This window comes from Amyelois transitella, chromosome 14, assembly GCF_032362555.1.
Source record: "Amyelois transitella isolate CPQ chromosome 14, ilAmyTran1.1, whole genome shotgun sequence".
NCBI classification, from domain to species: domain Eukaryota; kingdom Metazoa; phylum Arthropoda; class Insecta; order Lepidoptera; family Pyralidae; genus Amyelois; species Amyelois transitella.
In genome coordinates, this window is record NC_083517.1 from 973,406 (window position 1) to 1,001,226 (window position 27,821).

The 27,821-nt window shown below is 36.3% G+C and overlaps 1 protein-coding gene across 1 annotated transcript in view; it reads left to right on the plus strand.

Annotated features, from left to right (window-relative positions):
- Positions 1-27,793, plus strand: part of LOC106129148 (hemicentin-2) — a 47,686-nt gene extending 19,893 nt beyond the window's left edge. The window contains exons 3-13 of the mRNA XM_013327621.2: positions 10,037-10,163; positions 10,928-11,061; positions 11,606-11,802; positions 13,189-14,340; positions 14,797-15,368; positions 15,796-15,984; positions 18,987-19,170; positions 20,065-20,436; positions 21,062-21,236; positions 22,104-22,228; positions 22,963-27,793. Of these exons, the coding sequence (XP_013183075.2) occupies positions 10,037-10,163; positions 10,928-11,061; positions 11,606-11,802; positions 13,189-14,340; positions 14,797-15,368; positions 15,796-15,984; positions 18,987-19,170; positions 20,065-20,436; positions 21,062-21,236; positions 22,104-22,228; positions 22,963-23,129 (3,394 nt within the window). The 3' untranslated portion in view covers positions 23,130-27,793. The remainder of the gene's footprint in view (positions 1-10,036; positions 10,164-10,927; positions 11,062-11,605; positions 11,803-13,188; positions 14,341-14,796; positions 15,369-15,795; positions 15,985-18,986; positions 19,171-20,064; positions 20,437-21,061; positions 21,237-22,103; positions 22,229-22,962) is intronic.
- Positions 27,794-27,821: the final 28 nt, after the last annotated feature.

Here is a 27,821-nt window from a genome sequence, read left to right on the forward strand (position 1 = left end):
CTCATCGTGTGTTGAGATAAGAAATGTCCCTTGTGGCGATAAGGAAACAACATCAGATCTGCACCAACTTGTCTGTAACATAGGTAAAATAGTTAATATATCTATTAATCAATCAGATGTTCGAGATATTTATAGAACTGGAGGTAAGAATTCAAATCAGCGCCCTATTGTGGTGGAGTTAGCCACTGTTCAAAAGAAAAATACACTTCTCAATAATCTTAGAGATTATAACAAGACAAAGAAAAACAATGCCGATAAAATTAATACTGCAGCACTAGGCATTCCCGGAAATCAACAACCAGTGTATATCGCCGAGCACCTACCCATGTCGACTAAAAAATTGTTTCATTCGGCCAGGATGTTTGCAAAGGAACACAATTACCAATTTTGCTGGGTAGCTAACAGTAATATATACCTACGCAAAAATGAAGGAGATAAGCAGATCTTAGTGACAACAGAATCGTCGTTGAACGATTTAAAATCTAGTGCTAAATGACTACATGGTGAACTAAAGTTTTCGGTCTTCTCTCTATTAATACATAATCTGTTATATGTGCTATTTCTAATTTGCCTATCATATAGTCATAATATCTCAAAACTAATTATTTTAAGCTACAATTCACACTACACACTTACACATACACATCATCTATCAATCTATAAGCATAAAAATATATCCACGACTTTTTACCCAATATATATATCTGTTTTTTATTGGTCATACCGGTATCATAATCCTTACCTGCGCCTTTATAACTTTAACAGTGTTTGATATTACCAACATCAACACAGAGTTGGAGAATATTCAGGTAGCCACTGCACTTAAATGCGGCCCAGACAGTTGTACCCAATTTATTACACCTACATCTCCATCCTTCAGAATTTTCCATTTAAACATTCGCAGTGCAAACAAGAATTTCGATCAACTCTGTGTCTTTTTGCAACAAATACAATTTGAGTTTGATATAATTATCTTATCAGAATGCTGGCTTAAGAATTCATCACAAATTCCTAGACTCGAAGGTTATACATCCTATGGGACAGATAAAAATCCAATACAGAATGATGGAGTCATTATTTACGTCAAGTCAAACATTTCATGTGTTATCAAAGAGCCCGAATTTGAAAAATCAAACTGTCTCACTTGTGTAGTAGATAATAATATAGCTATAGTGGCCATCTATCGTTCACCATTTTATTCACAAAAATCCTGCATTGACAAATTTAATCATAGCTTAGATAGAGTATTGAGCTCTTTCAATAATATCCCTAATATTGCTGTCATAGGTGATATCAATATAAATATTACACCAAATAATGACACAAGTCGCTCGGGTGATTACCTAACTTTAGCAGCTTCTCATGGTCTCCTTCCTACGCACCGCTTTTGTACTAGATTTAACACTTGTATTGACCACATACTTCTTAAAACTAAATTACCCGCTAGCGCTTGCGTTTTAGAAACTAATATTACTGATCACCTACCATCTTTCCTTAATCTAAATCTAAGCAATACACCATTTAGGTCTCCATGTACAAAAACCCGCATTGACCATGATTCTATAAAATTTGATATTGACTCCACAGACTTTTCAGAAATTCTACAATCCGAAGATCCTAATGCTGCAGCAAACCTTTTTGTCACACAGTTATCTTCTATTGTAGCCAAGCATACAAGTGTCATCAAAACATCGAGGAAATATAGAAATATCAAACCCTGGATCACCCCGGGATTAATCAGATGCACAATTCACCGCGACAATTTACATAAAAGAGCAAAACTTTTCCCGGAGGACCCAGTCATAAACCTAACTTTCACTAGATACCGTAACTTTTGCAATAAAATTTTACGAAAACTTAAAACAAATTATGAAAAAAACAAATTGCTACTTGCTAAAAACAATCCTAAAGCTACGTGGAAAGCTATTAAACAAATCACAAATACTACTAAAGATATTATCCCTCCAAGCGATTTACTAAAAATCACAGACAATCCTTCTACATCTCTTGATCAGGTCAACAAGTTTTTCTCTGAAATTGGTAACAACTTAGCATCTAACATCACTATTAATGGTGACAGCACCTTCATACCTTTTCTACATCCTAAATCAACTAGCAGCTCCATGCTTTTATTAGAGACTGACAGTGCAGAGATCGAAGCGATAATTCTATCGTTGAAAATTGACTGCGCTTCAGGCATTGATGGAATTTCTGCCAAAACAATCAGAAACTCTAAAGACGTGCTTATCCCAATTATAACGCATATCTGTAATATTTCTATAAGAAGGGGCGTCTTTCCGGAATGCTTTAAGGTCGCTGTTGTGCATCCTATATTTAAGGCTGGGGACGTGACCAGTGTCAATAACTATAGACCAATATCAGTTCTCCCCGTACTATCCAAGATCCTTGAAAAAATTCTCAAGCTTCTTAAACAAAAATGAAATCCTTGCTGAAAACCAATTTGGTTTTCGTTCCAAAATTAGTAGGGAAGATGCGGTCACACAACTGGTTGAAACCGTAGTCAAGGATCTTGATAATAGAATTAGATGTCTTGGAATTTTCCTAGATTTGTCTAAAGCATTTGACACTGTTCATGTCCCGACCCTGCTCTCTAAACTTGAAAAATGCGGAATTCGAGGCGTAACCCATAACATCTTCAGTAGCTATCTTTCAAATCGAACCCAACATGTAAAAATTTCCGGTCAAGTTAGTCAATCAGTTCCTATCGCATACGGAGTCCCCCAAGGTTCAATTCTTGGCCCCACCTTATTTCTCCTCTATATCAATGAGCTTTGTCAACTCTCCATACCAAATTGCAAAATCATCACTTATGCTGATGACACAGTTTTATTGATATCTGGCAAGACATGGTACGATGTTGTTTCAAATGGCGAAAGGGCCATCAATATTGTACACAACTGGTTGTCATTTAACCGCCTATCCTTAAATGTTTCCAAAACAATGTACATCCCGTTCTTCATACGATCTACAACTAAACCTCCCCCAACACTCAGCATTAAAATCCATAGCTGCTGCAATCAAGACTCTGTCTGCTCCTGCCCAGCCCTAAATCGAGTCTCCAAAGTCAAGTATTTGGGCACTATTATCGATGAAGGATTAAACTGGAAAGAACATATTGCCGCTCTCTCTTCCAGATGTAGACGTCTCATATACGTTTTTAAATTACTGCGTCACTCAGCTGACACACAAACTCTTCGTTTGGTCTATCTTTCCCTCTGCCAGTCCATTTTAAGCTACTGCATCCCCGCATGGGGCGGTGCAGCCTCGACGCTCATGATCTCTCTCGAGCGTGCGCAACGCGCTGTCCTAAAGGTCATGTTTTTTAAACGGTTCAGATTTCCCACCGCAGAGCTATACAAATTGACCAAAGTGTTGACTGTCAGGCAATTATTCATTCTTCGCACTGTTTTACGTAAACATCCAGAAGTTCCCGCCTCACTTAATCCGAATAAAAGGTCCACTAAATACATTTGTCCCACAGTCATACATAATACATCTTTCGCCTCAAGACATTACTGGGTTATTAGCTCCACAATTTATAATAATGTTAACAAAAATATTACGAACATCTTCTCGTTAAACAAATATATGCTTAAGAATAAAGTCGAACAATGGCTCCTTAGCCAAAATTATAATAAGAGCGAAAAACTGCTAAATACTTAGCTAAAAGTTGTTAAATATACATAGGTACATATGTCATTTTCCTATTTATCTTTCTAAAGTTTCATTATATATGGCGCACACACAGCCTCACATCTTTCACACACACACTTACACACACACACACATCACACGCACAGATACACACCACACTCACTCACCTTTTCATTAATTTAAGTTCCTAACCATTTTTATTTTAAGTAATAAATATCAGTTAGGCCTACTGTTAATACCTTTGTTATTCTTTTTGGTTTGTATAATTACGCGTATGCAAATTAATCACACCAGACTCACTACTCCCTAAAATACAGGTTCGATCCTAGCTTAGGGAGCAGAGAATTATAATTCCTATGCATATAAAATTTTTTGTCTATTATTGTCTTGCTGTAAATTGAATTTGAATTTGAATAAATAAATTTATTATTATTAAATTTATTATATATTATGGCAAGTGACTGATATCGTATGGAGATGTTTTTTTTTTAAATATAACCGTTTATACAGCTATTTTGTCTCAATGATAGAACATGGTCACTTCTATATCCCTTGTGGGGTAGACAGAGCCAACAGTCTTGAAAAGACTGATAGGCCACGTTCAGCTATTTGGCTTTAAGATAGAATTCAGATTCAAATAATGACAGGTTGCTAGCCCATCGCCTAAAAAGGAATCCCAAGTTTGTAAGCCTATCCTTTAGTCGCCTTTTACGACATCCATGGGAAAGTGATGGAGTAGTCCCATTCTTTTCCGGGAACCACACGGTACAGGTAACATTTTCCTAGAATAGGGGATGAGTAATGGGTGGAATGGAAATTTTACTAATAATAAATAACAAACAAAGATGTTGACTTTTGTTGCTGTAACAAATAAAATAACAAAGATGAAGTATAAAACCTAGTTCATATTTGCCAGTTTAAAATAAAAATCGGCCAAGTGTAAGTCGGCCGTGAAGGGTTCTATAGCTAGAATACGTAGTAATCGAGAGAGTCTCGAACTGGCTTCAGTGTCGTGTTTGATTTTTATTAAAAATCGTTTTAAAAGCCTAGCGTTTGCAATTTTATAAAAACAGAAAACGTCATGTGATTTAACGTATATTGCTCATTTTTCAAATGTAAATACGTCTTTAATTCATATTTGTTATATCATGTTTCATGTTTGTCACAAAGAAATGTAAAAAATCCGTGAACATTATGAAACAAAACACGATGTGTATGTAAATAACCTAAAAATTTTCAAAAACAAAATGACGATGTTAATGATTTCGGAATAATCAGTCATATTAAGAGATAAGATACTTATAAAAACAGAGCATCAAGCTCTTACCAAAGTGTTTCAAACAGTTGTCATCAATCTTCTATAATATAAAAATACAAACATACATACATATCATCACGTCTATATCACTTGCGGGATAGACAGACCCAACAGTCTTGAAAAGACTGAAAGGCCATGTTCAGCTGTTTGGCTTAATGGAGTAGGAGAAAAATATGTAGCAGTCCTATTTTTTTTTCTATTGATTCCGCGAACCACACGGCACAATATACAGGGTGAAATTTAAAACAACTGCATCCTTTTAAACATAGAATATACCTACCCATGCTTCTGAGCCGTTTGAGCCTATTTTTATTTAAATTAAACGTCATCATTTTCACATTTAAAAAACCCGTAAAAACTACGTCACACGCTTTATTAAAGTCCAATACTACAAAAAGAAATTAAAACTAAACATGTAAATAAATGTCTGAAAAATAAATTATTTTTCTAGTATCAAGATCAAGTAAAGTACAGAATTGTCGAGATCGCTCAGCTGAATGAATTGTGTCGTTGACCTCTGAATCTTACGCGTCGCGCGTCGCTTTTCCGCCGGCCGGAGTGATATGACGTATTTAGGATCGTGGATTTTGATACTTTTATTTTTTTTCGTACTTTCTGAAATATGAACCGATATTTTTCTTTTAACGTTTTTAAATATCCTTTAGATGAGTACACTTAACAATTAAATTTATGCAGTTGAATTAAAAGTCACCCTGTATATATATATATATTATATATACAAGGTGTAACGGAAAGGGGGTTATCATAAAAAGTGGGTGGATACTATACCTTAAATAGATTCTTCCTACTGCTACTGCTGGTCCTTATCACCATGTTCATAAATGCATGTCAATAAAATTTCGCAATAAAATGTATTTATTTAAATGTAAACAAACGTGGCAAATCACTATCGGGTCAACATCCCCAATTCAAAACAACACACACACTAAGACACTATCGATGTACACTAAAACACTAACTCCTCACTCGTCATTTTCTCCTGGTACCGTCGGCGACCTAAGTCGTAGGTAGCCGCTTTGTCGGCGCCGTCAAAGAGATCGCGGCAAGGCGGCGAACGTTTGACGTAGATTCTAAAACAAACAAATAAGACTCGTTTACTTAATCAATAAGAATCATTTTGCTTTGACAGAGGTACGTCGTTTAAGACATTCAATCGATTTGAAAATATTCGCATGAAATGCAAAAGAAATAATAATTACCTACATACATAAAACCACGACTTTTTCCCGGAGGGATAGACAGAGACTACATCTTTCCACGATCTCTGCATACTTCCTTCGCTTCATCCACATTCATAACTCTTCATGCAAGCTAATAAATAATTACCTACATTACAAAATAAATTGGTAACTAAGTCAAAGAAAGATTGAAAACCTACATACCTTTCAAAGAAAGGGTTCAAAACGTCGACCTCCTTGGATGCACAAGTCAGCTCTCCGGTAAATGGAAACCCAGACATTGCGAAGCATTCCTGGCGTTACAGTATCGCATGCGGTTTGATGCGGGCAACCATTTCTTCGCTCGAAGGGGAATCCGACGCATACACTTTATTTTTAATGTATCCCCAGTTCTGGAGACCGCGGAGGCAATGCGATACGTCCTCCTCGTCCAATCCATTCCGGGAACCGGGCATTGAGGTGGCTGCGCTCATCACGAGCGAAGTGAGCTGGAGCGCCACCATGTTGGAATATTAGGTTGTTTTCCATCACGATATCCACGTAACTTCTCACTGGCATTACTGTTCCTCATTTAAGTAATTTTCTAGGAAATTTAGGCTGTTAGGCAAAAAATATGGTTCAACGACAACATCTCCGACTATTCCAGCATCCAGCCAACACATTTATCCGCCACTGGTACTGGAAAGATGACTCCGTAAAAACATGTGGATTGGTAGCTAGGTATGCGACCAATAATGTTCATTGTAGTCGTAATAATATTCTGAATTACTCAAAGAAATCACGAAAGAGAACACGTGTACGAAAAAGTCAAAACACAAACACAAACAATGTTGTCATCAGTGCTGCCAGACCAAAAATCCGATTGAGCGCTGTAAGATGTAAAAAAGCGCTCGATTTCTTGGAAATTGTTCTTTAAAAAAGCGCTAGATATCGCGCTAAAAGAACAATTTTTCTTGAATGAAATAAAGCAAACAAACAAAAAAACACTCTATTAGGCTTTAAAATAACTGATGCTGATAGAGCCATAGAGTTTTTTAATATGTCATGATGTAAATTAAAAAAAACACCAGATTATCCGCTAGGTGCCATAATTCTGTAAAGCGCACCAAACACATAAAAAAGCGCTAGATCTAGCGCCCAAAGCGTTAAAATGGCAGCACTGGTTGTCACGCAAATGGATAGCGAACGACTGATTGACTTCTCAAATAATTGTACATTTCCGCTTCCCGATTCTGGCATCCTAGTACAGGGGAGACACGGGCAAAGTCGACCACGGTCACGTTAACCGGCTATTTTTGTAAACAAAGGTGAAATAAAATTATTTTAGTACAAATATGTTTTGTCCCTTTGATTCAATATCTTATTAATTTTACCATAATAAACGGGTTAAAAACAGTATTATTTGATTTCAAAATTTTACCATACTTACTACCACTCTTACCAATAGGAAAAAGTGGCATGTACAAAACGTGTTTCCTAGGTTGACTAAATGTTGACAACTTTTTTATGAATGTGGCGATAAAATTAAACAAAGTAAAAGTTTACTAATCACAAACGTAAATAATCAGGTGGGATCATCATTTTACCCTCACTTACCCTAAAGCGGAAGAAAGGATACGTGTACATCACCTGTCTCGCGGCGTAGCGCCATTGGTCGGCGCTTAGTGTACTAGACAGTGAACCCATTGACTGCGCACACACACACACTCTCAAATTTGAATATTGACCTTGAATTAGTCGAATTTAAGAACGAGAGACAAGTACTCTATCTAGTCTTGCCTTCTCGTTTTGGTAAATTAGGGGCCCGTTTTCATTTATTTTTAAGTAGATAAATTAAACCTCTTGCGTATCCATGAAATCCTGGTAGCTAAATGATTAATTCCTTTATTTTATTCGGAGATGTTTTTACCCATGATGCAAAAAAGAGCAGTGTTGTTGATGCAGATGACGCAGAGAGACTGCCGTCTGACGTCCGCAAGGATCAGAGACTTAAAAGAAAACATGTTTCCCTTCACGAACATTTCTTTCTTCCCGGACTTTTAACAACCTATGTAAACGTCATTTAAGTACTAGATCATTAGTAATAGTTTTATTAATTTATGACGATATTCGTTAATCGGCTTCTTAAAATATGAAAAAGAATTTCGTTCGTAATAGAAAATTTCTTAAAATATCCGGAACCATTTTAATACATTATTAATCGACCTTGCTCTTTGCTCCTTGCAAAGAAAAGTCACGCCTATTTCAGGGTTCATTTGGAAAATTTTAGTTAAAACCAACAACAATAGTTTGCTCGGATTTTGTGATTCAATAATAGTTTGATTATTTCTCTTTTTAATTATTATTTCTTTAAAAAATATTTCTTTCATATTTAAGTTTTTCATAATGTTACAAACACGTTCTCTGGTAACTACTACATTGATATTATTCAGTACGCTTAGTTCGTTGTTTTACTTTTACTTTATTACTGTAAAAACGCCAGTCCGGTATTTTAGTTGCTACAATTAATCTGCTAAAATAATTGATGAGAAACTGTTAGTCAGTTTTCTTTTTTGCCATGAGATTGAAGAGTCATATGAAACACTGATATTCAAACAGCCTTCAGTGTAAAGTTGTAATTTTAATGAGATAAAGTAAAAAATCAAGTTTCGCAGGTGGGACTCGTCAGCTAAATAGTAAAAAGTAAAGAAAAAAGCAGGAACACTTAGTTAAGAAAAACAAAAAAAAAAGATATCCGGAACCCTGGCTCTAAAATACTATTTTAAAGTACCAGGAGTACAGACGGGTGGCGTCGACATTAGGCCAGTGGGCCAATGGGTGTGATCGTTAAGATGCTATTGACCTCACAGCTGTTTACTGCTGTAGTGTTGTGCAAGTTTTAATAAAATAACATAAAATAAAATAAAATCGGCTGTAAAAAATAAAAATTTCAAAATAAAAAATTTACTTTTAGGGTTTTGCGTGGCACCAGGCTGTTTGTTACCGGTAACTCGTTTGGTGTACTCAATATGATAACCCCCTTTCCGTTACACATTGTATATATATTATATATATATATATAATATATGTAAATATATACACATATATATACGTGGCCTTTCAGCCTTTCAAGATTGCTGGCTCTGTCTACCCCTCAAGGGATATAGACGTGATTACATGAATGAATGAATAAATAAATAAACTGAAACTTAAGCGGATGTTTATACATATTTGTATGGCAAATTTCAGCGAATTTAGCGCAGCGGTTTCGGATGTGCGTTGCACTAAATTTTTCTTGGATGATATCAGCATATAATGCTTAATTAATAAATTTAATTTAAAAAAAACGACTGGATCAATTTGGCCATTTTTTAAAAGGTTCGTTTAATTTTTTTTTATTTTTTTCACCGGACATTTAAAAGTGACACTCGTTGCGTAGTTTTTTATCTGAAAACAACAAACATGCAAAGCATTTCAGACATATTTTTGCTATCTATATTATACGGAAATCAACTGGCTCCTTCATTTATTCTTCTTGTTCACACCATTTTTAACATGATTAAATTATCTTAACTAACTTATATTGAAAATAAACTACAAACTACTAAAAATAGATTACAATTAAATCAAATTAAAACTTAAACTACTTATAAAAAGAAAGAAAAAAGATGAGACTACAAACTAAAATTTAATTTACAAATTGCACAGTCCCCGCATAGCATCAACATGCGGGAGTGTACCCAGAAGGCTGGCAGCATTGCCAGCCAATTTGAATGGCAATGCTGATTCTCTGAGCCGGATAATTTCCAGCCCTCCGGTCACGAGATACTCCAATCAGCTTTTACAAATATCTCTTTAATTACAGAATATCGTTCGTGCCTTCCGAAGGTCGGTACGACTTGCTTCTGTCCAACGTGTCTTACGACCGGGACAATGGGCGGTTTGAGTGCAGAGTGAAAGCCGGCGGCTCCGGAAGGACTCTTCATGCACAGGTGATTACCCCCCTCTTTATTTGAATGAATGAAAAATTATTTATTCAAACAACTACGGGTCACAATTTGTTACATAGTACAACTTAATGCTACGTTAGGTAGTAATATTTAACTTTCTCTTTTTGTATTACATAAATATTATATTTTTAGTTTGAAACTTACTTTGACGCTAAGTCGATCTGTGTAATTTGTCCCGTATAATAAATAATTAATAAATTTATTTACATATATCCACGGGTCAAATTACACAGATTGAGTTAGCCTCGAAATAAGTTCTGAACTTGTGTTACGAGCGAGAAATTATTATTATTATTAGATAAACATACAAGACCAATCAGAGAGTTTTTTTCTCATCATGCCCTGGCCGTGATTCGAATCCGGAACTACTGTGTCGCAGACAAGCGTACTAATCTATTAATTTATTTATTGTAGGCAACCTTCTTGCTAGACGTCCATAGCAACGGTTGCCATGGTTTTTGTTTGTGTGATTTATGTCAAAAATAATTTTTATTGTAAAAGCTTCTTAATTTTTATGTGAATAATATAATTATTTTAAACCGAATATTTTCTCCTCTTTTCTCCTTCTTTCTTCTGTAGGAATTAATAACCTTTAATAACTATACTTCCTACATTTATTATTATATGTATTTTTAAGAGAGGAATTCCCGAAATTTGAATTATCGTCATTTTTTGTTTTACGCGGGCGAATTCGCAAACGTTATCTAGTAACAAAAAAACAATTAATCAAATTGAATTGTTATCAGATCCACACGATCACCGTGCTGACCCCACCCCGGGGGCCGCTGCTGAACCCCGGCTCGCAGGCCTTCGCCCTGGAGGACCGGGAGCTCAACCTCACGTGTACCACCTCGGGAGGATCTCCGGAACCTAGCGTCAAGTAAGTCTTATTACCCTTGCGGGGGAGAGAAATTGGACAGCTTTGAAAAGACTGATAGGCATCGCTCCGCTGTGTGGCTCCATAGAGGCACATAGAGACAGTTTGCTAGCCTATCGTCTAAAAGAAGAATCCCTAGATTAGCCTCGCCCTCTAACCTTTCACGACATCCAAGAGATGGAGTGCTTCTATTTTTTTTCTTTTGGTGCCGCGAAACACACGGCATAGTAAGAATTTCTTTGCCAGTCATCATCATGCTAGCATTTTGGAAATTCTTTTATATATGTGCCTTCTTCTGTAACCCTTGACAGCATATATCCACCAATTGACATTAGAAGTGTATGTGTGAAATAGTGTAAATAGTATTTGAAAAATTACTGTTAATTTTTTTTAAAGTTTTTTTTTAATTAAATTTATGTATTTGTTTTTGTTAAAAGTTGTCAAATTGCTACCTACATAAATGTAGGTAATTTAGTAGTAGTTAGTACATAGTATTTTTAGTAAATCACAAAACTAACAGAGTTCCGTACCCCTTCTTATCTCACAGGTGGTACCGGGAGGGGTCATCGTACCCTCTGGAAGCGGTGATCACCCACGCCAGGTCCAGGGACGAGCCGACCGTGGCCACGCTTCCTGTGTCGCCGAGGAAGGAGGACGACGGCGCCATCTTCCGGTGCGTGGTGTACAACAGGGCCATGCCTAAGGGACAGCAGTTGGACGCGACACTGCAACTAAGTGTCAATTGTAAGTTTTAATAATACTCGTAGTTACAAACTAAAAACATTATCATTCAAATTTTGGCCCTTAGGAAGGGTTCTCATCACGCGGGCAGCATTCCCGCGCTGTATTGCAATAGCAATACGCTGCGCAAGAAAGCTGCCCGCGCGTGGGTCACCTCGTAGTTACTGTTTTTTTCGTATAAAGAAATCATTTTCTTTTCAAAATCATATCAGTCAGGATTTTTTTTTAATTTTGAATTGACTTTCTTACCTTATACCTACCAATGAAGTTTACATGGTTCGATCCCCTGATAAGTAATGAGTATGGTAATCCGAATTTATTTGTTGCCTTGAGTCAATTTTATGCAAAGCCTTTTGTACTTTTATAACACTTTATTTTTTTTTTTACTTTAATTTACCAAAAAAATAAAGCTTGCATTCGATTTATAAAATAAAATCACTTTAAGGAGAAAACCAATCGCAGCCCAAATTTTCTGTCAAAAGATCAATTGAATCTGAAAATAAAAGCGTAGTAAAAAGGAAGTGATTAACGCAATTTTTCTGCCATATTATAACTACATACTATAAAATTCTCAAACTACTAGTTTGAGGATAGTACGAGGAGACAAATATGTCTCCTCATCAGAAGTTTGTGTATCTCAAATTATTCAGAAAAAGTAGGTAACAATTTAAACTATAAACCTACTTACTGGTTCCTTCATAAAGTCAGCAAAATTTGTTAATATGATTAAAAATATAAAAATACAAAATCTTTATGTTTCTCATCCGTCAATTCACAAATTTCGTTTATATTTCCCCGAGATGGTTTATTTATAAAAGGAGCCATGTGCACATGATGTGGATACGTCTGTTTGATTAAAATTTGTTTACATCATCTTTTAAAACGAATCAGGCGCAGCTTTCTCTTCCCGGTTTGATATCGGGGTCAGTTATTTTCAATGATAACAAGCAGTTCACTTACAGTTCGCCGCAATCGTAACTCCTATTGCTTAATGTTTTCGGGATCTGTTGCAACAAACTTTTGTTTATAATATCAGTCAACAGATAATAAAGGAATTGATTTATGTTCGGAAATTGATACCGTGTTTGTAGACATTTTAGATTTGGTAGTAAAAATTTGAATTTTTAAATAGACGGTCTGACCACTGGATGTTTCTTACTGATATTGAATTAGGTATAACATTTTTTAATTTTTTTAATTTCCGTAGCTTTTATATGGATGGACGGATAAATGAAGGGCTATTAAATCCTGGACTAATTTGCGGGTTCCTTTTCATATTGTAAATCATTTAGTCGCGGAATATGTCTTTGATTTTAACAAACCAACTCCATTTCGTACAAGAAAATTTAACAAAAATTAAGCACATTTTATGTCTTTTTTTCTAAACAGACTACCCCAGAGTGACTGTATCGCCTGAAAATGAACTGCGAGTTGGAACCAACGCGACAGCATCACTGGAATGCAGCGTTGATTCGAAACCTACCGTCAACACGATCACTTGGTCCAAAGATGGCAAACCAATCTCCGAATCTTTCATCTACACCATACGCGGTGTGACCAAACAGGACGCTGGAAAATACACGTGCACCGCCGACAACGGACTGGGCCGGACTGGAGAGAAAGACGTCTATCTGGACGTCCTTTTCCCGCCTACCGTCACGGTGAAATCCAAGACGTACGAAGCCGAAGAGGGGGGCAACATTGAAGTCGTGTGCGAAGTCATGTCGAATCCCAAGCCGAGTTCTGTGGAATGGACGAAAGAAAACGAGCCAGACTTCCGCCAGTACGGCAACGTTCTTTTGCTGACCAGGGTGAACGCGGACACGGCTGGAACGTATTCGTGTCGCGCGACCAATGTCATGTCGTTGAGTGACGGCAAGCGGCTGGAGCGCTCGAGTAGTGCGTCAGTAGTTGTGCTGGTGCGACACAAGCCAGGGCGTGCTGTCATCAGCCCTTCAGAACCCAAGGCACTGGAAGGAACCTCTCTCACCCTCACCTGCAGCGCTGACCCCCCCGGCTGGCCGACTCCCCAATACAGGTGGTTCCACAACACAGACTCGTTCGGAAACCCAATAGTTTTAGGAACGTCTCACCAACACAAAATAGACTCTGTCCAACTCAAAGATGAAGGGTCGTACAGTTGCCAAGCGTCCAACGAATTGGGGCACGCTGAAGAAGCTTCTGTCACGCTCGAGGTACTCCAACCACCTCGGTTCCAGGCGAAGCTTCAAACTCACATGAACAAAATAGCTGGCGAAGAAAACTTCGCGATATCGTGTACGGCTATAGCGAAACCGCGATTGGACGTTGTTTGGCTAAAAGACATGAAAGAAATAGACCCTGACCTTAACCTTTATGAGATTAAGAATGAAGTATCTGAAGGCAGTAAATCTGTGTTTACCGTTCAAAGCACGCTCAGATTTGTTGGAAATGCTAGGCCGAAAGGAGACGACTTGATCCCAGCAGATAATGGAAGATATACCTGCGAGTTCACAAATGGCATTCAACCAATCAACGCTACGATGTATCTTCGTATAGAACGTAAGTAGATATAAAAAAAAATATATGTAGAATGTAGAGACTAGTAAAAATACCTGTAGCGGCCGTTCAGCCTCCACGGACAGACAGACACTTTGACTTGATTTTAAGATGAATTTTAATTTATTTTATTTCCATTTTATTATTTTATTTTCCACGTTGGTGCCCACGGAAGACCAGCGTCGTGGTAAATACCACGACAAATGCTTTTGGTACAAAAGTTGTTATAGATTAAGGTTTCTGTTCTTAATGTACCAAATAATATTTTTTTCTTACTTTCTTTCTTTATGAACAAAACTGACTGACATATTAATGAAGAAAAGGACAATCGATTTTTGACTAAGACGACGACCAGACATTACGCCTTGAACATCCGGAAATCTGGTGTTCTATTCTGACTGACCCACCAGACCTATCAATACCATCAAAATACGTTACTTACAATAACTTTAATTTCAGATGAGCCAATACTGGTCCAAACTCAAGATCGCGTGGCCTTCGATCTAGCTGAAGTGGCGAAGATATCGTGTCGTGTGAACTCTTACCCCAAACCGGAGTTCCAATGGTTCTACGGCGCCAGCACCGTTCCCTTGCAATCCACCTCCGAGGGTCACTATCAGATCGAAGTCAGTTCCGACGACAACGAGTCCTATTTGACCGTGCTGAGGATAAACGGTGTGAAATCCAGAGATTACGGCGATTACCACTGCCAAGTGAAGAACACATTGGGAATGATACGTCCCAAGATTCTTTTGCAGCCTAAAAGCGCGCCAGAGACACCTGAGAAGTTGACAAGCGAGAGTGCTGGATCTAGTTATGTGACGTTGAAATGGGAGGCTGGGTTTAATGGCGGTTTGCCCAATACGAAGTACTTCGTGCGGTACCGCCGTGTACCGAGGCAGTTGGAGGGTCAAGTCGGGGATCACTGCTCATCGAAACACTCCGACTTCGACTGGATGGAATATGACTGCGGTCGCCAGAACCCTTGCAATGTCACCCAGCTCACGCCTAACAACCATTACGTGTTCCTTGTGAGTATTGGTTAATTTAATTGAACTGGAGAATTGGATTATTCAATTTCTTTCCCATGAACTTACTGGAGAATAACTTGCCAATAACTATTAGTGTTGCGACAAACTGCACAAAATAAAATCGGTACATACACAAATACATAAAATCACGTCTATATCCCTTACGGGGCAGACAGAGCCAACAGTCTTAAAAAGACTGATAGGCAACGTTCAGCAGTTTGGCTTAATGATAGAATTGAGATTTAAATAGTGACGGGTTGTTAGCCCATCGCCTAAAAGAAGAATCCCAAGTATAAGCCTATCCCTTAGTCGCCTTTTACGACATCCATGGGAACGAGATAGAGTGGTCCTATTCTTTTTTTTATTGGTGCCGGGAACCACACGGCACCCATTTATCCCTTTATCTTATTTGACATCCATGTTTTAGGTAAAAGCGTTGAATCCGAAAGGTCAAAGCAACTACTCCAACGAGGTGTCGGTCACCACGAAAGTGGACTCTATCGCGCCGCCCGGACAAGTGACGTACGATCCAAGCACCAAACAGCTGGTGTTCAGCGTGGCCGGAACATGTCTCTCCTTGGTCGGAGTGGCTGAGGGGTTAACCACTAATTGGCAGGTATGAACCTATTAGACCTTCATACTTCCTGCCTTCTTGCCGAAAATTGTTTAGCGGATTATCACTTGCCAACCAACGGTTCGCCTGATTTTCACTTTGACAACTAACGATTGTCAAATTTTTGTATGATAACGTTTCATTTGGTAGAATTATTGTTAAGCTCATTATTATAATGACAGAACACGTTTCGGGCACTTATCATTTATCAAATCCTTCACTAGGCCAGACAACTTTTAGACGAATAACGTTTAGAATAGAATAGAATAGAATAGATTTATTTTCAAAATTGGATACAAGGTATCACTTATTGACGTCACATAACTTAAATCTAATTATAACTACTACCGCTTCCAAAGCGCATGTGTAGAAGAAGCGGCGGAACAAACTACACTGCAGCATTTTCATAGGACGTCAATTTACAAATATAGATCTCTTAAATCTAAATCGTGGACGAATGCACATTGTCTACATTAAAAAACATGTATGAATGTAGAACTGATTATGTCAATACGAATATTTCGTCAAATAAAGTAAATATAAAATAAAATATGTACATACTGTACAAATTATGTCAAGATCATGTCCAAAATACACAAGCATTTAAGAGGCCATTATGTCCAGCTCGGGCCACACATGTTTATCATTAATATAATCATCCGTGCTGTAATAGGCTTTCCTACAAAGCTCAACTTTAATATACTGTTTGAATTTTCTATCATTCATTTCAAGAACACTTTTTGGTAATTTATTATAAAATCTTATACAATTAATCAGAAATGATTTCCCTACCTTAGCCAGCCGATGTGCTGGGATCGACATCTTGTAATTGTTCCGCAGTGATCTACTAGTACATTCACCTACTTTTTTGAAAGAGTCTAAGTTTTTCCTAACATGCATGATGTTATCGAATATGTATTGGGAGGGCAAAGTTAAAATATTTAGGTTTTTGAAAAAATCTCTAAGGGAATCTCTTTGTTTAAGACCGTAGATATATCGAATTGCCCTTTTTTGTAAAATGAAAATAGTTTGTATGTCTGCTGCTGATCCCCAAAGCAGTAGACCATATGACATTAAACTATGAAAATAACTAAAATATACTAGCTTAGCAGTTGCCACATCCGTCAAATGCCTAATACGACGAATAGCGTATGCTGCAGAACTAAGCCTTTTAGAAAGTTTTAAAATGTGAGCATGCCATTTCAAATTTGAATCTAATGTTATTCCTAAGAAAGTAGTACTATCAACAAAATCTAATCTTTTACTACTTATACTAATATCCACATTTGCCTGCCGCACATTGGGAAGTGTAAACTTAATGCATTGGGTCTTATTTGCATTTAACAGTAAGTTGTTGATTGTAAACCAGTTAGAGATGGCGGCTAAAGTGCTATTCACATCATCACAGATTTCGCTACGGCGGTTCAATTTAAAAATTAGTGACGTATCATCTGCAAACAACACGATGCCAGTCTGTTTCTCAATCATGCAAGGCAGTTCGTTGATATATATCAGAAAGAGAAAAGGTCCCAAAATGGAACCTTGCGGTACCCCAATTTTTACCGTCGCTCCTTTCGATTTTGTATTATTTAAATCTACCGTTTTCTTTCCTCAAGAAAACTGAGTGCTAACAAACATTTCACCTCTTTATTAAACTGGATGTCGCTTGCATATCTTTTGGCGAAACCCTGGTCTTGAACTTGCCTGAAATAAATAAAAACTTGTAATAAGTACATATAACAACAAAAAGTTATATACCATTTGCAAAATTTCAAAGTGTGGAACGTAGTTAAAGTGAAATCGAAAGAATCGGTTAGGTTAGGTTAGAACTGCGACCATCAACGCACGAGCCGAGCGAGCGAAGCGAGCGTGCCGCGGCAGCGGCCGGCGAAGTGCCAGAACCGAATCATATATTATTTGGTAAACAATACATAAAATTAAATGAATATTACTCTAACTGAAACGTTCGCTACTTGAAAGTTGGCCTTGTGAATAGTGTCATTATAAAAGCCAGACCAAACGTACAGTTGGCAATAGTTAAGTTGGGAAATGAAACAAATTTAAGTGATATAGTTGGCAAATGATTATTCTCCGAAATAAAATTCTGCGAAACGTTGATTGGCAAGTGATGATCTGCCAAACGATTTTCGCCGAAAAGGCAGAGAACCTGTATGTATGTATAGTCACATAATTTACTTGTATGTTATCACGTTTATATCTCTTGCGGGGTGGACAGAGCCAACAGTCGTGAAGACTGAAAGGTCACGTCGCTCGAGCTGTGTGGCTTAATGACGGAATTGAGATTCAAATAGTGACAGGGTTGCTAGCTCATCGCCTTTAAAGAGTTTAAAAGCCTTTCCCTTAGTCGCCTTTTACGACATCTATCAGAAAAGATGGAGTGGTCCTATTCTTTTATTTAATGGTGCCGGGAACTGGAACTTAAACCTACATATACTAGCTGTGCCCGCGACTTCGTCCGCGTGGAATAGTTATTTTGGGCATCATTGAAGCCCTCAATGATGAATAATTTACCGGTTTATTTTCACATTTTCCATTATCTCTACGCTCCTAATGGTTGCAGCGTGATTGTATATAGCCTAAAGCCTTCCTCGATAAACGTTCTATTCAACACAAAAAGATTTTTTTAATTCGAACCAGTAGTTCCTGAGATAAGCGCGATCAAACAAACAAACTCATCAGCTTTTTAATATTAGTACCTACAGATTTCACGATTACTCAGCTTTATAATATTAGTACCTATAGATTTCACGATTACTCAGCTTTATAATATTAGTATATTAAATTTCACGATTACCGTAATCTAATCATTTGATTACTGATTACTTATATAAATATTGTTTTCTCAGTAAGTGATTTATTTTATGTAAATCTTATGAGAATAAAGTTATTCTAAACCTAAACCTAATTGTATTTTCAATATTTCCTTCATTACCGTAATCTAATTATTTGATTACTGAAAATACAATAACAATATTTCCACCCAGGTTATAGACACCGTGCCGATCCAGCCTTCAAGCGGCATGAGCTGGGTGATCGAGGCCACGCTGGAGCCGCCGCGCGCGGGCCGCCGCGGAGCCCCGGCGCTGGACGCCCTCAACCCGCGCATCAGGCTGAAGCTGTGCCTCAGGGTCAACCCTGATGTATGCAGCGAGTACACGGAGGCCGAGAGTGAGTACTTACTTTAGAAGAGATTTATTTTCAAAATTGGATACAAGGTATCACTTATTGACGTCACCTAACTTTAATCTAATTATAGCTACTATCGCTTCCAAAGCCCGTGTGTAAGAAGCGGCGTAACAAACTACACTGCAGCATTTTTGTCGGAGGTCAATTTACAAATATAGATCTCTTAAATCTAAATCGTGGACGAATGTAAATTACACTACATTAAAAAACATGAATGAATGTAGAACTAATTTAAATTAACTACTAACGAACTAATTTAAACTTTATTTCTTTGTTTTTTATGAAGGAGGATGATGATTAAAAAAATTGATAAGATTTACCGTGAAATACGCCAACTTTGCCACCAGGGGAAACATTGTCAAAAACACAACTTTTAATAAAAACTACAAATTTAAAAAAAAGGAACAAAATTACGTCGGTACTGGTGGTATTGGTAGAAAATAAATTATATAGGTACCTACATCATGTTCTGATGATTTAAAAAATTTGGTATAAGATTTACATCATGTTTTTATAATTAATTACCTGTGCCGGCAAACATTGTTTTGATGTATAAATATTTTTTAAGGTAATTATAAAGAATGTTTTGGTTAAAAAAAATGTTTTGGTCCTATTACAATAATTATAATAATTATGTAAGTACAGTTGAACGTGGCCTTTCAGTCTTTTCAAGACTGTGTGCTCTGTCTACCTCGCAAGGGTAATACGCGTGATTATCTGTATCAAATAGCAGATACCCAAAGACGCTACCTATTCTATATTATAAATCAGTATACCCAAATAATATAGGTATTTCCCACAAAACAATTTAGCGCATAAAAAAAAAAACAAAATACGCGTGATTATATGTACCTATGTTTAATTTTTTATTTCCAGTCGGACAGTCCTACATAAAGCAGACATCAGCATTCCTCGGGCCCGCGGGCATGATCCCCCTCGTCTGCGTCATCGTCATCGCCATTGGACTAATCGTCATCGTGGTCACGTGGCGGTGTCGCAAACTCGGCGACAAGAACCGTGAGAGTCCCAGGAAAGACTACGAGATGAACGTTATGAACGCGGCAATGAGCCCCAATCAGGCGCCGCCACCTTATTACCAGTCGACCGGCATGGAGAACAAAGCTTTGGAACATTCCATGGATTTGGCGTTGGAGGACTCGAAGAATGTGTACGGTGGTGCTGATTATGGGTACCACGGCATGCCGCACGTTCAAGGTCATTCTGGACAGAACATGACCAATACGGAATGTGAGTTTTTTAAATGGACTGTATTTTTTTTTTATAATTAAAAGAAAAGAACGATCTTGTAAATGGTTCGGGCTGAACCGCCAAGAAGGGAAGATCTTCTGGAACCTGGGGTTGATGCTCCAATCCGTGAAATCTTTGCTTGCGCGATTTAGCGTCGCTTGATTGTTTTTGTGGCACCACAAACTGTTGAAGGCTTCCTAACAGTTGGATCTTCATAACCGATGCCTACTCGTATATATTTAATTCAATGCAACAGCTAGTTAATTTCTATCGCCATTGCCTTTTATACATATTGTTAAATAAGTGTGCCGTGTGGTTCCAATAGAAAAAAAAATTGGACCACTCCATCTCTTTCCCATGGATGTTAAAGGGATTGGCTTTAAACTTGGGACACAATTTAGGTGATGGGCTAGCGACCTATCACTATTTGAATCTTAATTCTACCAATAAGCCAAACAGCTGAACGTGGCCAATCATTCATTTCAAGATCGTTGGCTCCGTCTACCCCGCAAGGGATATAGACGTAATTATATGTATGTACCTATTAAAAGTAGGTAAGTACATATTGAAAATTATTCTACATATTTATAGTCTATGTATATCTCACAATCATCATATTTTTCAGGGGCCAACAATCTGTATTTGGAGAACAGTTACACGAACAGCAATCATGGCGGCAGCGTGAACTCCCACGACTCGCTGTGGCAACTCAAGATGGCGGCCGGCAACAATGGCGGGAACATGGCGCACCCGATCATTGACAGGCAGAGCAATTACGCTTACGATCCGATGCCGGGCGGGTAAGAATGTGTTTGTTTGTTTGTTTGTTATATCTTTATTTATTTTATGTTTCTCCGCTTGGATTTCACGGGTCTATACACCCCGGATTTTTGAGAGGCTTGCGTGGGGATATAAATCCAACACGTAGAGGCCCTTTGGAGAAGTTGATGTTATGTTGTTCTTTATTTTATTAATTAATATCTTTATTGCACAGAAATTTATAAAAGTGCCGTGTGGTTCCCTACATCTTTACCACGATCTCTGCAAACTTCCTTCGCTTCGTCCACATTCATTACTTTCTTGACCTTCTCCTGACCCTTAATTTGATCAAGATACGTTCGTCTAGGCCTCCCCACTCCGACCTTACCCTCCACACTCTCATTATACATTTGTTTAGTCTGTGCTTTCATTTATCCCCTCCACATGACCAAACCCACTTAAACCACACCCTTTTTTTATTCCGTTAGTTATTTTTCTTTAAAAATACCGTAAAATAAAAGTCAATTATCGCTTTAAAGGATATCGCATGAGTACAAACGTGCCGTGCCGTGTGGTTCCCGGCATCAGTACAAAAAAGAATAGGACCACTCCATTTCTTTCCCATGGATGTCGTAAAAGGCGACTAAGGGATAGGCTTATTAACTTGGGCTTCTTTTTTAGGCGATGGGCTAGCACAATTGTCACAATTTGAATTGAATTTCAATTCTATCAGCTGAATGTGGCCATTCAGTCTTTTCGGGACTGTTGGCTCTGTCTACCCCGTAAGAGATATAGACGTGACTATATGTATGTATGTTTACAAACGTGCCGTGTGGTTCCCTACATCTTTACCACGATCTCTGCATACTTCCTTCGCTTCGTCCACATTCATAATTTTCTTCCGCCAGGTACGACACGATCCAGGACTACGGGCCGCACGCGGCGCGCAGCCAGAACCCCTCGCGGCAGGACTTCTGCTCCGACCCGTACGCCTCCGTCCACAAGCCCAAGAAACGGATGGACCAACATATTGGTCAGTTGTTTTTACTACGCTTTTTTTTACTACGCTTTTATTAGCTTGGGTTGTATGTATGTATGCATGTAACGGAATCTTTGAGCTTAATTTTCACTGGTTTCTAAACGTCTGATCAACTTGGAACTTTGCACGCGTATCAAGGACCGATGACAATTCAATATTTTGATAAGAGTTTCTCATTATCCTTATTTTATATTGATGATGTGTTATTGCAATTGTTACTAGTTGGAATGGTGCCGTGTGGTTCCCGACATCAATTTAAAAAAAAAAGAAGAAAACCACGCTTTGGTTTTCCCATGGATGTCGTAAAATGCGACTAAGGGATAGGTTTATAAATTTGGGATTCATTTTTAAGGCGATTTCTTCCAACTCCAACAGTCCCATTCACACTTCCTTTGTATATTTGCTTAGTCAACCTGTTTTCATTCGGATGACAGATAAAATTAATATTTAATTTTAATTTTATCTGTCATACCTATTCTTTTTGGGACTAACTTTAGGAGTATGATGGCTGCGTCTTTACATTTCTGAAGAGTAGCCCGAAGTACACCTGTGACAGATCTTAAATTGGATAGTTAATTTATTACACAAAGCGTCTCGTCTAAAAGTAAAGGCAACTTTGATTCTGATTACTGTTAGAAAATTATGATTCCTGTTAGCACTGTCATATATGTCAGCTGATTTTTTAAAACTATGCCGCTTAAACCATTACAATTTCAATTTAATTTCAGAATCCCCCTACCACGAGGTCAGCGGTCTCCCCGAGGCGTTCGGCGAGGAAGCAGGGCCCGATGACAAACCCCCCCACCTCTGTATCAACTACGATGACTCTCTAGAGTCAGGGTACTCCACGCCCAACTCGCGAGCACGGCGGGTCATTCGAGAAATCATCGTCTAAAATTTCGAGTATCGTGCAAGTATCAATATTCGAACTAAATTATAGTATCGATTGTGTGATACTATCGATGTTTCGACCACTTTAATGATCAGTAGATACTCATGACATTTTTTCCTATTTAATTGACATTGACTAGTTATAAACCAAATAGAAAATTGTAAAGCTGTGTTTACACTTGCGGGTATAAACTTGCCACCGCGTGAAGTTGAATTGGACATTAATAGCAATGATTTTTAAAACGTTACATCGAATTAATTTATAGTTTTTATCAAGAAATTGTTATACAACCACGATCAATATTATGTATGACTGAGAATTAAGTAATAGGTATTTTATGTACGACTTTTGGGCCTCATTAGCCAAGAAGAGAAAAATTAAGAGAGAAATGGTCGCTTGCTTAATTAAAAATATCATACTAGATAATGAAGGGCTTGATAAGTGTAAAGTAAATATTATAATTTGTTTTATTGTTTTAATTGAGCTTATCCACTTATTTGTTTCTTCTTATTTGTTTTGTTCAATCGAGCTAATGACAATAAACAAATGTTCGCGCCCTTTTTCCAATCTGGTTACTCAAGTGTGACGTAAATTTTTTAAATGGAACGTCCATCCGTACGTCCCATCGTACTTTGAATGAATATAAAACATATAGTTCGTCAAAATTAAAACTAAAAATTCGCGTAACGTACTTATTTAATTACGTATATGCTATCATGTTATTAAATAATAATTATTAAGACCTTGTCATCATCCCTATTATTAGACCTGAATATTTACGGAATCTTTACGTATTGAATCTCTGAATAAATATCAACTGCTTTATGGTTATCCATTAACCAAATTGTGCCTTAAAATTGTTATAAGTCCCATTTTTAAGTCACATTGTAAAAATTAAATTTATTGAATAGAAAAATAAATTTAAGTATATAAACTTTGTAACATGTCATTGTACGTTGACAATGCACTCGTACACAACGTCGTTGTTTTGTTAATTCAAATCGTACACAAATATGTTATCTTTTAAATACTCGCAGGACCGTACCGAAATAAATATTGATATTATATTATTTTATTAAGAATGAAACTGCTCCTGACTATACCCGGTTGATCTCTGTTCATGGCGTACATGTTTAACTATATTGTGTTGCTAGTATTAATTAATTATTTTATTACGTAATATTGTCCGGCCTGTCATATTTTCACTTTAATTATTTGGTGCGCAATGTTTGCATTCATATTTTGAATGACATAAAGTAAATATTGGGCATAATAATTATTGCGCATATTTTAAATATATTTTTGTACAATATTGATTATTTATTATGCGTTATAATGTTTATGCGCGTTGATCCGAGAACAGATCATACCCCTAGATTTTTTAGGGAATATTATAGGCCAAGTGTAGATAGAAAATCAATGTATGAAATATTTTAGAATAAGAAATTAGACTTAGACACGATGCGAATAAGAATCACTGAGATTTTTTTTTTAGGATATTTGGTATAATGACACAGACGCTTCCTGACATGTTTACCTAAATATGCAGAAAATGTATATAATAATATGATAGATACTTATAATTTAATAAAAAAAAGAGACCCGCTTAGAAGTTAATTTAAGAATAACAAGCTTTTAAATGCCATCGTGGGCATTTTACATGTTGCTCGTGGCAGTTGCTTTCGACCTAAAAATGATAATGAATTTTAATAATTTTCTTTTAACGCTTGAAAGTGATTACTACGACAACTGTTCCCCAGTGTTGCCAATTTTTCTATATATTCTGAAAATGGGAAATCCCGAAAAAAGTAGTCAACACTACTTTTTTTTCTCGGAATTTTCCATTTTAACTTAAGTTTTAAATTTACAGGATGATGATTATTTACGGGATGTATAATTTTACATTCTATAGTTAAAAGATTCGCTCCTCAGCACAGTTTACTTCATTTTATGAATTAACTTACTCTTAAGGTAATTGTGCCATCGCATTCTGATATACTGCGGTAAAAAACAAATCGCCTATAATAACTCTTTATTTAGATATTTTTGCTATATTAAAAATATCCAAATAATGACCTTTTTTACCTTATTGTTCCGAACTCCTCATTTAAAAACGTTTATAGTAGCAGCAAGCAAGCAGTCCCAATGGTTACCATTTTAAGGTACTATGTCACTTTTTGGTGATAAAATGCCTTGGTTATAGAGCCCTTATTTTACTTGGGAACCTTCGATAAAGTATAAAATACTAGATACATAGACTCGTACAAAACTGAAACAAAAAACCTTAAAATGTGTTAAAGAACATAAAATTTATATAAAGAATATACTTAATTATTATGTTAGCAAAAAAAAGTTTTCTACAAAAAAAAAAATCAAACAAATTTCTCCTTGTAGACACTGTATTTCATGCTACACCATAAACGCCTAATAAAAACAAAGCAGGAAATGACATTGTATGACTTAATGTAAGCATTGCGTCTTTGTTGGCCTTTTAACCCTTAAATATGCCAAAAGTCCTATAATGAAGACTAAAAAAAAGTCTATCCACAAAATAAGTGTTTAGATAGATAAAATTTAAAAAGTCCTTAGGCTATGATTGAAATAAAATTTTATTTATATTGTGATCTTTGCCATACATTAAGAAACATATATTCCCGTGTTTTTTATGTAATTTTCTCGTTATCAATTTTAATTGTAAAATATGATGACCGGGCTGAACTTTAAAGAATTATCAGATTAGTTTGCCCTGTTTTTGACCGAATTATTTAGAAATTCCATGCATATTGTTGTTATAACAAAAGTATTTATCTAAAACACTTAAACAATTACACTTCACGTTTTTCGGATTTTTTGACAAAATTGCACTGCGATGTTATGTTTACCTACACCCGAGTGTATGAATATGTACATATGTATGAGTGAGCTGACGAATGCTACTGAATGCAAAAGGCAACCCAATACGTCGAATTGGGCAGTAATTTGTTGCCGACAGTTTTTTTGTCGTGGATTGTTTATCTAGTTTTTTATACTTTATCGAAGTAGGGAACCTATGGATAATATTAATTTGATCTCTTATCTGGCTTTCAAGTTAAGTTACATTGCCAATTACATATTTTAAAGCAGACTTACTGTGCTTATTCATTGTTACATAGTACTTATTTGACGGTTGATACTTTTACTATTTTAGGTATGAGCATTACTATATTATTTGTAAATTATTAATAAGCACAAATTCAGCTTACAATATTACATTTATCAACGAATATTACATCGAAATTTTTGGAACTCTAGAATAATATCTAGTCAATACTTGACTACATGTTGACTTCCTAATTTGGATGTGCCAATATTTTTTATGACTAAAGACGCGTTCTCAAGTTTAATCAACGAAATATTTCTATTTTTCGCAAGGTATTACAGCACAAATAAAAAATGTAGTAAATATAATCATTAAAATAATTATTCTAACATTCGCCGTGCATAGAACTCATGAAAATCATACCTAACAATTTGTTAGTTTTTTATGTTATGAAAAAGAATCATTATTTTATATTATAATATAATATTATGCCTTAAACATAACGACTCACCGACTGTGGCGGATACATTAAAAAATTAACAGAACCCACCTACCTGTATGACGTTTTATTAATTATAGGTTAGATTTAGGTACGCTTACATTTTATACGCTCATACATACAAACATTTAGTTACGTCTTAATCCCTTGCGGGGTAGACAGAGCCAACCATCTTAAAAAGACTGATAGGCCACGTCCAGCTGTCGGCTTAATGATAGAATTGAGAGAGAGAGAAGACGGGTTCAGTTTATATGCTCAAAATTACTTTAAACTGTCTTAGATTTAGTTCAATTTTTATGAATGTTATGAATATCAATTGAGAAGAAGTAGGTAGGTATCTATTAGTTATACTAATTTCAAAGTTATTACATTATGATTATCAATTTATAAATTAAAATAAAATATTTTTTATACATTATTTTAATGAGCTTACTCTTATTAGATTCGATTACCTAAGCTACAAAAATATGTAAAACAACCAAAATAGTGTAATTCTACATTAACGTGTACTTATATTTTTTTAGCTTTAATTTTGTGTCGCATATCTATACTTAACGTGTCAATCATTTATTCTATCATTAAAAAATCTATTAAACAGTAGTATTAGGTAAGTAGATATAATTTAGCATCTCAATAATGCTCCATTCTTACCGTAAAGCACATTTCGTTTGTTTGTAAGTTTGAAATATCTTTATTGTACATACGAAAATACAAAAAACAATAAGACAAAATAATACAAAGACAAACTTATCTGGTTTATTGATCTCTTAAATATTTACACAATACAAATAAATATATTCATATACAAATTCAGAGTCATACAAATATCTAATAAATTAAATAGCGACAGTGATAAGTGACTGCATCTAAAAAAATAGCGTCAGTCACTTGTCAGGTTCAACGTGTATTTTTCAACCTTGACTTTGGCAAAATCATCGTTTTGTTGAACGATGGAGCCATAATATTAAAAAAATGTAACGTATGTACCTAATGAAGTAAGTTATTATCATGTAAGCTGGGCAACTTGAAATTGTAAATATTAGTTATCTAGGAACTATTATTATAAAATAAATGTTGTTAGAGCATTAATTTGGTGTTTCATTTTTATATTCCTACT